This window comes from Lissotriton helveticus, chromosome 5_1, assembly GCF_964261635.1.
Source record: "Lissotriton helveticus chromosome 5_1, aLisHel1.1, whole genome shotgun sequence".
NCBI classification, from domain to species: Eukaryota; Metazoa; Chordata; class Amphibia; order Caudata; family Salamandridae; genus Lissotriton; species Lissotriton helveticus.
The window spans coordinates 538,732,792-538,746,250 of record NC_136065.1 but is presented as its reverse complement, the minus strand read 5'-3'; the positions used below and the strand labels follow the sequence as shown (position 1 = coordinate 538,746,250).

At 43.2% G+C, this 13,459-nt stretch overlaps 1 protein-coding gene across 1 annotated transcript in view; it reads right to left on the bottom strand.

Annotated features, from left to right (window-relative positions):
- Window positions 1-13,459, bottom strand: part of PCDH15 (protocadherin related 15) — a 2,579,312-nt gene that overhangs the window by 1,254,465 nt on the left and 1,311,388 nt on the right. The window contains exon 10 of the mRNA XM_078642873.1: window positions 8,269-8,381. Coding sequence (XP_078498999.1) covers window positions 8,269-8,381 — 113 coding nt within the window. The remainder of the gene's footprint in view (window positions 1-8,268; window positions 8,382-13,459) is intronic.

Sequence of the window (13,459 nt, the reverse complement as noted above, 5' to 3'; positions counted from 1 at the left end):
TGGGGGAGAAACCCACCCGCCCCACATCCATCAAATGGTACAAATTAGACCAGGAGGTGCACAGCCCTTAGGGGGCCATTTCGGTTTTGTGTGGTTGGTGCGGTTGGTGCAGTTCATAACACTGCTGGGCTGGTCAGCCAATTCCGAGGTGCGGAGGGGGTGGCGTCATCATGGGGGGTTGCATTTTTCAGAGGTGAACTGGATTTATTTAACCTGAGGCCAGGTAGCATGTTTTATCTCTTCCACCATTTTAAGTATATTTTTCCGATAAGAGAAGGTGTGATGCCCGCTGTACAGTTTTAGTTTACCTGCGTAGGTGTCAACTTGATCGGTGAAGGAGGGATGCCATATCCATGCTCTGATGATCGATATTCAAAGCAGGACAGATCTTCCAGAACAGTGTAGTATTTAGGAGCTTTATCTTTTGTCACCCACTGGTCACAGGGTCCAAAAGCCCTTATTTAATATCTCATTTTTTGAGTTGTGCACAAAGAGTGAGGAAGACCTTGCACTTGACATTAGCGTCAAAAGAGAAATAACCTGAGAGATAAGTTCTATGACCCTCCACGTCATTGCCATTGCCTGGACAAAGTTATCCTCATTAGTGAGGAGAGACAAGAACATATTCTATATACCATTTGGATCTCCAATTGCCAGGAGAAAGGGAGACCAGTGAAATAAGGTGGTAGGTATATAAGGAAGTCCTTCATGTCAAACCCTTCTATTTTCTCCAGTATGCAGTAAAAGCATACGTTGTTGCACCACGAGGTCCATAAGCTTCTGTTTGATGTCCCACACCTTGTATTCCACGTTTTCAAGGCAATTCAGTTTCTCTTCAGCACAGGTCACTAGATGATCAATCTCAGCCACTTTTCCGTGGAATGAGCTGATGTGCGCCCGGATGGGTTTAACATCTTCGGCATGATCAGTGGTCTTAATGGCCAATCGTCAGTAAGTGACCTCCTTACAGATAGTATCTAACAAAGCGTCCTGTAGCTGTGTTGGAGTGTAAACCAGAGGTTTCCTTCCCCCACCACATCTATGAGAAGGAGCTGTCGCAAGGACTTGCCTGAATCTATGGCAGGAAAAGGAAGGTACTATTAGAGTACAGGGTACCAACAGCTCCCATCAGCCACCTTTTGGAGGAGATGTCACAGCAATAAATGGTAGAATGTTTGGCTCAGGGATCTCCACTGGTGGGTGTTAGGCTGCAATAAAGAGTACTGAGTAAAGGTTGTAGGCGGGAGCTATTGGTCATGCCATCAAGTTGCAGCCCCATCTGGTGAGGGCATTAGGTGTTGCTGTGCCCAAATCTGTTTTTACAGTTTTATATAGCACATTCATTCATTCGGTAAGCCTAGGAAAATCAAGTGATTTGTCCAGAATCACAGGATGTTTAGCGGATGCCAAGATTCAAATCTGGTTCCCCAGTTCCAAAGTCAGCAGGCCTGACCATTAGGTCACATCCTGTTTATGGGGCAATAATGGAGGACAGAGATCATTGGAGGGAAAATCCCCCAAGGGAAGTGAGGCCTGGACCTAAGGTCGAATACTGCTGGATGCGCCTCTATGCTGGAAGTTTACGGGTGGGTTGGTGAAAATTAAAGTAACATGGTCAAAGGATATTAGGCCAGTTGAGGACCCCAGTTTTGTGCGGGGAGCTCCCTTTCCCTCGTATCAACCCTCGGTTGCCAAAGCGGTTGATACTGCTCCTCTGTCAGACCATCTAGGCTGTGCCACTCACCTTCATCCAGCCGCATTACACTGACACTGCCTGGATGGTTGTTGGTCTTGTAGTGATCGTTGGTGCCCCAGACCAATCCTGATGAGGCCCAGGGAGGCGAGAGGTTTCCCACTAGCTCCAGGCACAATCAGCGAGCTGTGTCTCCAGCATCTGTGCCAGCAGAGGGAGACATAAGGAGCAGCATGCCATTGGCCTATGATGCTGAGACACATACACTCATGCACCGAGTAGAACGGCACCCAATAACTTGAGAAGGTGACGATCGTACAGGGAGCCAACACCATTCCAGAAATAACTGCTGTGACATCTGCCAAAATGTTTGCGTTCCACCCTGTGTTGCTGGAGTTGCACAGAGAAGGCACCATCTTGTTCCTTGGAATCACTCCACCAATAGCCTGCCCATCCTCCATTTTAACTCCCAGATATACTGCCAGGACTAATCTCACTAGCTTACATTAGTTGGGGATATGAATGCTTGGCTGAGAATTTGGAAAAACAATGAACTGCATTATAATGGATAGACCTGTGGGAGAACGGTTTTATGGTGTTAAGATGAGCTGCACGCATAAAACAAATATGTATTCTAAGTATTAATTTTTTCAATTGTAAAACCTATTATGACACCAATATTATAAAAATTGTGCCTTATGTGCATTTAGCCAGTAGTTGATTTAATTTGAAACATAATGTGCTACTAAAAAAGGAAGCAATATTTCAAAGCCACTTCGAAATTGCAGTACAATCAAATATGGATTTATAGAAACCATCACAATCATAACCTTTGTTAACTTTCTGGTTTTAATGAAATGCCATGCTGTTTGAAATTGCATAATTAGTCCAGAAAGGTTGCCTGCTGGAATATGTAATATTCTAATTAATTATTCTAATTGTATTAGTCAAGTGATTTCCTGATTTGCAAAGATGAGACTTAACCTCTGATTTGCCGAACCCATGCTGGGAAGTGCTTAACACCATTCTTGAAATGGATCAGCAATAATTATAGCAAAATGCCCAAATAATTCATGTTGTTTCGGTCTCCACAAGTTGATAAATTTGCATAATAGTTATATGATGAGAAAGGTATGGTACTCAATTCAAAAATGCATTTTAAACAATATTGGCAATTGTGTTGTTGTCTGTGACCTGAGAGTTTTGTGCCACCTTCATTTGCTAGAATAAGTGCTACTCTGTTCACCCTTTGACTCACCCTCTAGGTCATTATTGACTTCAACAGAGCTTTTCATCTTTTATTACAGGTTGCAGGAAGAATTGATGGAATGGTTTGAGAGACCTGCTTTAAAGACCTGCACAAAATCTGTTTTGCCAATTCAATTCTTAGATTTCATGTGTTATACTAATTATCTATTACTCGCAATATCATTAAAAAATTGTTTGTTGTGACAAACCAAGCAATTCTTACCCATCAAAGCATCACAGTAAAGATGCCTGCAAATATTGTACGTTTTTGAAATACGAATTTCTTTTCATGAGATGGTCTCATTTTTAGAAGTACTGCATTTGTTTAGTGACATAGTTCTCCACTTTTGCTTGGCATTGTTTAATCTAAATACTCAGTGACCCCAGAAAAAAGGTGCACTTCCACTCCTGTGTGAGTTGTGATTCTTGTTCAGGAAGCAAAGTTTTTAAATAGAGGTTGTCTGAGTTGAGTAAGTGTGTAAATGATCCTGTGGTTGGCTAGTTTCTGGTGCCAGTTATTCCCATAGTTGCATTGCTCCAAAATAAATAAATATTGATCATTCATATATTTATTGGTTTTGTTAAGTTCCAATATGAACGCTCAGTCCACAATTCAAATTTCTCTGTTAGACCCGATATCCTTGGCGTGGTATTCCTCCAACCCTTTTGCCATCACTCCTCTTGTTTTGCTGAATTTGTTTTTGTTGACATTAGAACTTTGCTAAACAGTGCTAAATTGGTTGTGCTGTTTCCTTCAATCATGGTAAAATTGGCTTACACCTAAGTGGCACATTTAACTTACTTGTGGGTCCCTAGTAAATGGCACTATATCTATCCAGGGCTTGTAAATTGAATGCTATTAGTGGGCATGAAGCTCTAAGTGTGCAACCCACCCAAGTAGCCCACTCATAAATGTCTCCGGCCTTGTACTGCAGCCTGTAGAGCATGCTTAAACTGTGATTTCGACTAGGCCTAAGAAACCTATTCAATGACACAAACAAATCCTTGGGTCTACAATTACAGCACAAGCATGAGGAGTAACAGACCAGAATCTCACACCATCTAACTGTGGGAGAAATCCCTTTCAGGACGAAAACCCTCCCCCACCAGAGGTGGCATGCTTCATCATCTGGGTTTCTCCTCTTGGTGGGAAAGCCTAGTCCCACCAAGGGCTACAACTTCTTCTCTGAGAGGAAGGAGCTCAGGGATGTTTTTGGTATTCCTACCCTATCGAGGATATACTAAATCCAACAGATGCTGGGAGAATAATGGTGAGGGTGCAGCGCAACAGATATTTATCAAACTGTGAAGGTGGTGAAGTTAAAACTGCCTAGTGGGATATATGACGGTACAACGCGTACCGTCACAACGCATACCTTTACAACGTGGCCGTGACAACGCAAGTCGTTACCACGACTTGCGTTGGGGGGGCGCGGATTTCGAATAGTTTAATTTACTATTCTAACACCAGTCCCCGTGGACCCTAGGGAAGGTGTTAGGATAGTAAATTAACTATTTTTAGACCTTGAGCGCCCTCCAGCGCAAGTCGTGGTAACGACTTGCGTTGTCACAGCCGCGGTGTAAAGGTACCGCGTTGTGAAAACATCGTTGTAAACGATGTTTACCGCCTAGTGGGAACAAAAGGACATTTAATAACTTGCTTCTACTGTCAGGATTAAAAGACAGTGCAAGAACAGTATGGATTTAAACTGCTTAGTGTTAGACGAAGAGGTCTACATGTTTCAGCCAAGTCGACCCAAGAGGTGTCAAGGCTTTCGTCAGGACCTAAGAAATTGCTGCTGCCAACGAAAAAATAAAATAAAGTGATAAGTGCTCTGATATCAAACCAGTAATCCTTTCTTTTTCATTTTTCCAGATTTACTGGTTGTACCTAATAGAGGAAAGACACAAAAATACAGGGGGAAAAAAGGACAAACATATCAATCAGTGCATTCTCACAGTTACTTGGTCACATGACTGTGAATGGCTCTTTTTGTGTATTCCTTCTAGACAGCAACACATAGGGGGCTTAGGAGTGGGCAGATTGCCTCATACTGGTTGGATTATTGGAAGGAGCTACACACAACCCCACCTGCACTTGAAAAGACACTGCCTCATACACACACAAAGGAATCTGACCCCAGTCATGCACTGTCTTTTCTCAACCCAGACTTCTTTTAGCCTTGACAGGAGAAAGGGAAAAACTTTCCAGACCCAGATGTAGGGTGAGTGTAGTATAGGAAATCTCACCACTTCAAAGGCAGGCACCATGCATAAACATTTAACCTCCAAAGTCACTCATAAGTACACTCCTGAACCTGTGGACTTTACAGAAAAAGGACAGCCTTGCACCCAGAGAAATGCACTGCTTCTACCCGATGACTGCCCTGCTGTTGAGGACTGCCTTGCTTTATGAGAAGGAAGAATGGACCTTCTCCCTTTATCCCAAGCTAACCTGAGTGACTCTAAGGGTCATTTGCCTGACCTCTTGTCTAAGCTGCAGGGACAAAACAAACTCCGGCTGTCTCCCAGCAACTGCCCACGTGATTTGCCACACTGAACTTGCCTGGACCTACAACTGGACCAGCCCGAGCCATGTTGGCTTCTGCTGCAGAGAGTTCCTGATCCCCAAGAGGTGCCTTCCCAGGTCCCGTTCCCTTGACTGGCATCAATTGAACTCCTCCAAGGGAGGAAAGTCAACTCCTGAAGTATTGGGCTCTACCCGATTACAACAGGAACCCTTTGCAGCGAGACTCTGCTGCCCGTGACAACCTCCAATGCGAAGTTCCAGTGAACCCGACTTTTCGTACTACATCAACGTCCAGCAGTGTCCAGCAAAGCATGGCTCTTATTCTGCACTACAAGAACAACAGCCTCTGGTGACTGCCAACACAAAGCTCAAGCAACGACCATCTACCATGCCTGATGGGATCTTTACACCACAGCAGCAACCATTCACAATTCCTGGTCGGCTATTCGTGCTACAGCAATGACCATCCAAAGTGATCTGCCCGTTTATTATGCCCTCCTCCATCACGCCAGAATTTGGGAAAGTAACCTTTTCAGTAGATCTAACCTAGACCCTGAATCCTGCCCGTAGTCCATTTATGTCAGTCTGAATTTGCAACTTATGATCAGATAATCAGGAGTGGGACTTTGTGCTTTTAGTTGCAATAGCTACGTAAAAGTTTAAAATGGAATATCTCTAGTTCTCTTGATTGGAGTTCTGCCACTACTCTGCAACACTGTACTCTATACCACTGCACTCTACTCTGCACCACTCCACTCTATGCCAATTCACTCTCCTCTGTGCCACTCACCTCCACTCTGTGCCACTTCACACTACACCACTGCACTATATGCTCCTCTACTCTACACCATTCTACTCTACACCACTGCACTCTACCTGCAACACTGAACTCCATGCCACTTCACTCTACTTAGAAACATCTACTCTACCCCACTGTACTCTACCCCACTATAATCCACCCTTTGCCACTCTAGTCTATGCCACTGCACTCTATGCCACTGCCCTCTATACCACTCTACTCAAAACCACTGCACTCTATGCCAATGCATTCAACACCACTTTACTCAAAACCAATGCTCCCTATTCTACTGCACTCTATGCCAACTACTTTACACCACTGCATTCTATGGTACTATACTCTACTCTGCCAAACTCTGCACCACAGCACTCTATGTTGCTGCATGTTAGACCTCTCTATTCTAAACTTCACCCTCTCTAATCTATGCACTGCTTTCTGCACCACTCTACTCTGCACTTTTCAACTCTGCAACGGCAGTTACCGCCACTGAACTGAATGTCACTCTACTCTGCCCAACTGCATGCTACGCCCCTGCACACTATGCCATTCGACACCATTGCACTATAAGTCACTGCACTCTACGCCACTCTATTCTTATCTGCACCACGGTACTCTACACCACTCTGCACTACTGCTATCTATGCCGCTGCATGCTACACCACTATGTTCTGCTCAGCACCACTGTACTCTATGCACTGCGCTCTGCACCACTCTACTCAGTGCTACTTTTATCTGCAATACTGCACTTACTGCCACTGAACTCAAAATTACTCTACTCAGCTGAACTGCACTCTACATCACTGCATGATATGCCACTTCATGCTACACCACTGCATGCCACACCATTGTACACCATTGCACTATAAGTCACTGCACTCTATGCCACTCTATTCCACTCTGCACCACTGCAGTGTATGTAACTGCTCTCTGCACCACTCTACTCTGCGACACTCTACTCTTTATGCCACTCTACTCTACAGCACACTACTCTACACCAAGCTACTCTGAAAGGCTGCACTCTCCATCACTGAACTCAATGTAACTCTACAACATGGCACTCTACCTCATTGCATTCTACGCCACTCTTTTCTACTCTGCACCACTGTACTCTACACCACCTCTCTCTGCATCACTCTTTCACGACCACTCTAATTTATGCGACCATGCTCTGCACCAGTCTAATCTATGCCACTGCACTCTATGCCACTGCACTCCATGCTACGGCACTTTACTCCACACTACTCAACTCAACGCCACTCTACTGCACTCTGTGCCAAAGCACTCTACGCCACTACACCTAGCATCACTTATGCCTCTCTAAACCATTCTGCACCACTGCACTCCATTCCACTGCCATATACACCACTCTGCTCTTTGGCACTGAACTCTACTCCACTCTACTCTACATCAATGCACTCTACGCCAATGCACTTGACACCTCTTTACTCAAAACCAATGCCCTTCATACCACTGCACTCTATTCCAATGTATTCTGAACCACTGTACTTTATGCCACTTCACTCTAGGCCACTCTACTCCCCTATATGACCCTATGGTCTACAATACTCGGCTCTATGAATTAGGAGGATTTTTTCAGAACACAGTGCATGGTAGAGTTGCGAGTTATATTTAATGTAGTATAGACAGACAGACAGACAGACAGACAGACAGACAGACAGACAGACAGACAGACAGACAGACAGACAGACAGACAGACAGACAGACAGACAGATAGATAGATAGATAGATAGATAGATAGATAGATAGATAGATAGATAGATAGATAGATAGATAGATAGATAGATAGATAGATAGATCTTTATTGCCTTTATACTGCCCATTCATCCATCAGTTTTTCTGTCCTTACAACCTTTTCATTTAAAACTACTGTATATCTGTTGGACAATGACAGAAACATGATTGGCCAATCTTTTTTTTCGCAATAATATAAAACATAGCTTGATAATAAGATGTAAATGTAAACATAATTCAACGAACCTTAATAACCAAATCGAATTTCTGATGCAAATCTCTGCTTATTGGTTTTAGAAGAGTGACTACAGCCGTGGTCTGATTCATACGGAAATAGTCATTGTAATCCTCGGGGATTCCTGTGAATATAAAATAAGAAAACATAATTGAGAGGAAACAGTACAAAGTCATCCTTGAATAATGGTTATTTTACACGCTTTGGCCAAAATGCTGAATAAAACTACATTCTGTGACTGCCTATGAATTTCTATACCTCTAGATGATTTTATGTTCAATATCACATCGGCCAGCTGTTATAAAAAAGCCAAATGTTCTCGAGAATTTCAAATTAAACAAATTCTTAAACCTATAAAAAAGGATGACCGACCCTTGATTTAGCATGCAAAAAGGCAATCCTAACATATTCAAGGGCCGTGTACATGGCGTTGGTGTAATACTTCAGGAATAGAACTACAAGCAACAATGAACCAACGCTAATATGAATTAACCAACAGTTTACAATATGCATGAAGGGAGAGCTGTTGGAAAATGATAATTTCACAAGTCCACAGTAGGTTCTGCATCTAATGTAAGTGCATTAAAGAACATACATTTGTACATGAGGAATGCAATGCCATATGTTTGGAATAGAATCAGAATTATTTGTGCAATGAAGCCAGAGCAAAGCAGGCCAACTCACAAAGAAGATAAAATGTTCTGGAAGTTTTGCCCACATGGATACATGGCACTCACAAACTATGTAGAATGTTGAATGTACATTCTAAGAACCCTTTCGCTATATACCATATTGTATTTTATTGCATTGCAGCATTTATACAACATCCACTGCCATGATGTGGGACCAGCCGCGGCCGGTAGTGGGAGTACCGTTCAGGCGGTGACGTGGGGAGGGGCACGGTGGGGGGTAGTAATGTATGGATTACGGAGTTTAACAGGCAAGTAAACATAAAAATAAATAAAACAAATTTCGTTGTGTGCACTGCATCACCAAATGCGATGCAGTGCGCGCTACGAAATTCGTTTTATTTATTTTTATGTCTACTTACCTGTTAAACTCCGTAATCCATACATTACTACCCCCCACCCTGCCCCTCCCCCTCCCCACGTCACCGCCAGACCGGTACTCCCATTACCGGCCGCGGCTGTGTGGGGCGCTAAAGTGCTTGCCTACATGGGTAGCATGCTACTCCTTGTATTGCGTGAGGCTAAAAGGATGTTGTTTTATTTTTGATCCTGTGTGGGAAGTGTTTCCATGTCATGCATGATGACCACCAAGGGGCAGACATCGTGTAATGTGACACAGCACTTACCAGTGTGATGGATAAAAAAGTGTGAAAGTGACAGCCTGCTCTTACAAAACATCCAACCATAAGCCAGATAAGCACAGTCATGATGAATTTCCTCTACATTCAGACATGCATACATTCTAATCCATAAACTGACAGAGGCAGGCGCATGCATATGCATTCAGGAACCCAATAATGAATGCATACACAGATGCAAACCGGTGAGGTTGTTTAAAGCAGTTTCAGAATCAATCTATTCACTATGCAAGATGATAATATGTATTATCATAGGGAAAAACTTGCTTTTAGGTGGTGATTTCCAAATAAATGTGAAGGTGGTGGCAAACATGACAACCACTACTCCACATCTGTATATATTTTTCCAAGTTTGCCCAAAAAATAAATTATTTGTTAACACAAGGGTACATCCACAGAGCTTATACAATATAGATATACACAATGTGGACTAAAACGTTTCTCCAACATTCCCTAAACTTTGCTCTGTGGCAAATCCTCATGGGTGAAGTTTGGAAATTTGTCAACATTCACTTTTTTCTTTTATGGAAACGTTTTTGATGACAAAGGCTCAATATTACGGTCAGAATATAATGGAAAATGCATTCTGCGCATCTTCTTATGTGTTCTGCACCACTTAAGCCTGTTTTATTCAGGTGGAGAACTTGGAGTTTACATAAGTGTTATAAAGTATTTCCGAGTATAGCCACAAAACGACGGCTTTGTTGGTGTTCACCTATTTGGCAGAGAATCCAACCTTTCCTCCACTGCACAACAGAGGAATGGCACACCGTGATAAGTCCCTGGGCATAAATACTAATGAAGACCTTTATCCTAATATTCAGTTCCTCCCTCTCCCCATGCACACCAAAACCAGGCCCCTCATCCTGCTTGGAAACCTGCTATATTATCCACGACTTGTAGGAACATTAACAGTGCATTCCCGAACTCTCCACCGCCAAACACAGCACATGAATACATTCACACTACTGCGTCACCTCGCAAACTTGTCATCGGGCTATATGCGATTTTCTTTGCTGCCTCCCCGACAGAGTGCGCACGCTGACATGGACAGCAGACCACGCTATGGGGCCATCACCAGAACAGTGGCAATACTCCTGCAACCAGACTGAAAGACTCTCCCCTAATTATAGGCTACGATTGATACACTTAAAATTCTTACATAGAATATACTGCACCCCAGTGGCCCTCCGCAAAATGGGTTTAATCGCGGATGCGAGGTGTATGTGCTGCTCAGCACCTGATGCCACATTCTTACACCTGGTCTGGACATGGTCGAGGATAGCCAATTACTGGCAAACAGAGTGCAAAATCATTAGCGCTATCCCCTCTGATCACATTGCATCACACCCGTTTACGTGTCTACTGGGTTATGTCAAAGAGATCCCTGATGCTAGCCGCTGATTGGTGGCAATGTTGTTAGTGCTGGGCCGTAAACCTGACTAAATATTGGAACTTAATCCCACTGCGAGCTGACCGAATGACATCTGGGCTGCCCTGGTGACATACCTCAGTTAATTAGATGATGCTGACAATGCCCTAATCCCCCTAGGGAGGAACCCCAAATCCTGCCACGCTGAGCAGTTGCGCAAGTCAATATGGAATCATACTCATAAATCCTGTGTCCCTGATGTTCTATCCAATAACCTCATGACCGCCTTGTAGATACCTATACGGTTCGCTGTATGATTTGTCACTGCATACCCTTCTGTGCCATTTTAATTAATTTATGCCGCTAAACCATTAATGCCAGAATTTACTACTTGAAAACTTATACTGTAATGTGCTTTAATTTCAATAAAAGTTTTTAAAAGCAACAAAAAAAAACAAGCCATGGGCATGGGTTCTCCAGGGCCCAATAAGACTTAGGGAGGGTGGTACTCAGCCCCCTTCCCTTTAATTTAAATAAGGCCCTGGAGGATGGGGCCCCCGGAGCCTAACGAGGCTAAGGGAGAGGGGAACTCATGGCACTCTTCCCTTTAAAAAAGGCCCTCTAGGTTAAGGTCCCCACAGCCAGGTCCTGTGCAGGCCATGTGCAGTGTGGAGTTGATTGCCTTTGGAGGGGGTTGGGCACAAGACCTGGCTGCAGGCCAGACCTTGTGGCCAAGCCCCCACTACGGCTGGGTTTTGGATTTATGTAATCTAATTAAATACCCCAGAAATTCACTGAAAAAAAAGAAAGGTTAAAGTAACGTTATAGTTAAGAGAATTTGTCAGTGACAACATTAAAGATTGGAACTAAAAAAAACACGGAAATTTACCTGTAATACTAAGCAGAGCTAGCTATAACTTTAGCCCCCACCATACACTGCATGTGACCTCACATATGAGATCACTCATGACAATTTCTATGACATAATTTATGATAGTATTGGAATCTCAAATGACATAATTGATGACATCATCCAATGAGTGTGTTAGTTTGTTTCATAGTTTACATAATGGCGGGTAACTATCATATTACATTTCTACCTAATTGTGTGCAGCCTATGCACAGCTCATTGGTATAAGTGTTTACAAAACACATGTGCTCTTAATGCCCCATGTGTGTAGGTACTGTATTGAAGAGTAATTATGTGTGCACGTGACAGTTGACTTGTGTTCATTATATTCCACACACGTTTTTTTGAACTGCAGAAAGGTATCCAGCTGGGCAAAGATTTGACATATTAAGTATTGCATGCAGCCTGGCGCTAATAGACCGATTTATCTTAGCATGTAGAGGACTGCATGCAGTAGGTACTAACCTACGTACATGTGCTTGTTTGCTTTAGAAGATGGGCTATCTGTAAAGTTTTCATCACAGTATGAAGGCTGCAGGTTACGTGATTTTTAGCATCCTCAGACCTTGGTTATTTTGAGCGAATCGATGCTCTTTGAACAGGTTTTTCACACAGTGTTCACTGTGCTCTGTGCTGTACTTTGCAGGAGAGTTTCATTGTCTGCAAAATTTTTATTGGCTTGTCCGGACTGGAAGGGTTAAAAAGCAGTGCAAAGCAGTGTAGCTTCAAACTGCTAAGATGTAAAAATTGGTCGACATGTTTCAGCCTCCGGTTGCAGCTCATGTACCACAACTGGGTACCAACGAAGAGAGCAGGGCCCCCTTCCCTGGGTTGTTACCAGGTTGAGGTGGGTCTACTTATCCATCGGTTTGGATAAGTTTCAGTAATACCGAACCTTACATTGGATTACTGGTTTTGTGTCCCTATATTTACTATTTGCTATTATTGTTTTTCTAATTTTTTCACACAAGCAGCAGCTTTGTTTATTCTTTTTGGTCCTGATGAAAGCCTGGATACTTTTAAAGATCAGATAGGCTGAAACATGTCGACTGATTTTTACATCTTAGCAGTTTGAATCTACCCTGCTTTGCACTGCATTTTAACCCTGCCAGTCCGGACAAGCCAATAAAAAGATTTTTGTCCCCACTAAGTAGTTTTAGAATCATATTTACCTTTTCACTCACATTTAGCGCTGCACCCTCACGACACCTTGCGCTCACATATGGGATTTTAGCATCCTCTATTGCTTAGGACATTCTAAAAACATCCCAGAGCTCCACCTCACAGTGAGGGAGTTGTAGCCATCAGTGGGACTAGGTTTTCCCACTGGGAGGAGAAGCCCATATGATGAAGCATGCCACCTATGGTGGGTGAGGGCATTCACCCTGAAAGGGATTGCTTCCCTTTGGGGCTTTACTGAGAGACACAATTTCAACTTTTTTTGTCAAAAAACTGGTCACACTCCAGCATAGACCTGAAAAGTCTTGTGTTATGATTAGATGTATGCATATCCTGTTGTGCTAAGCACAATATTATCAGTAGCTACTGGTCCCTAATTGTAATGGTCTTGACAGTGGCCCGATTGGCCTCGTG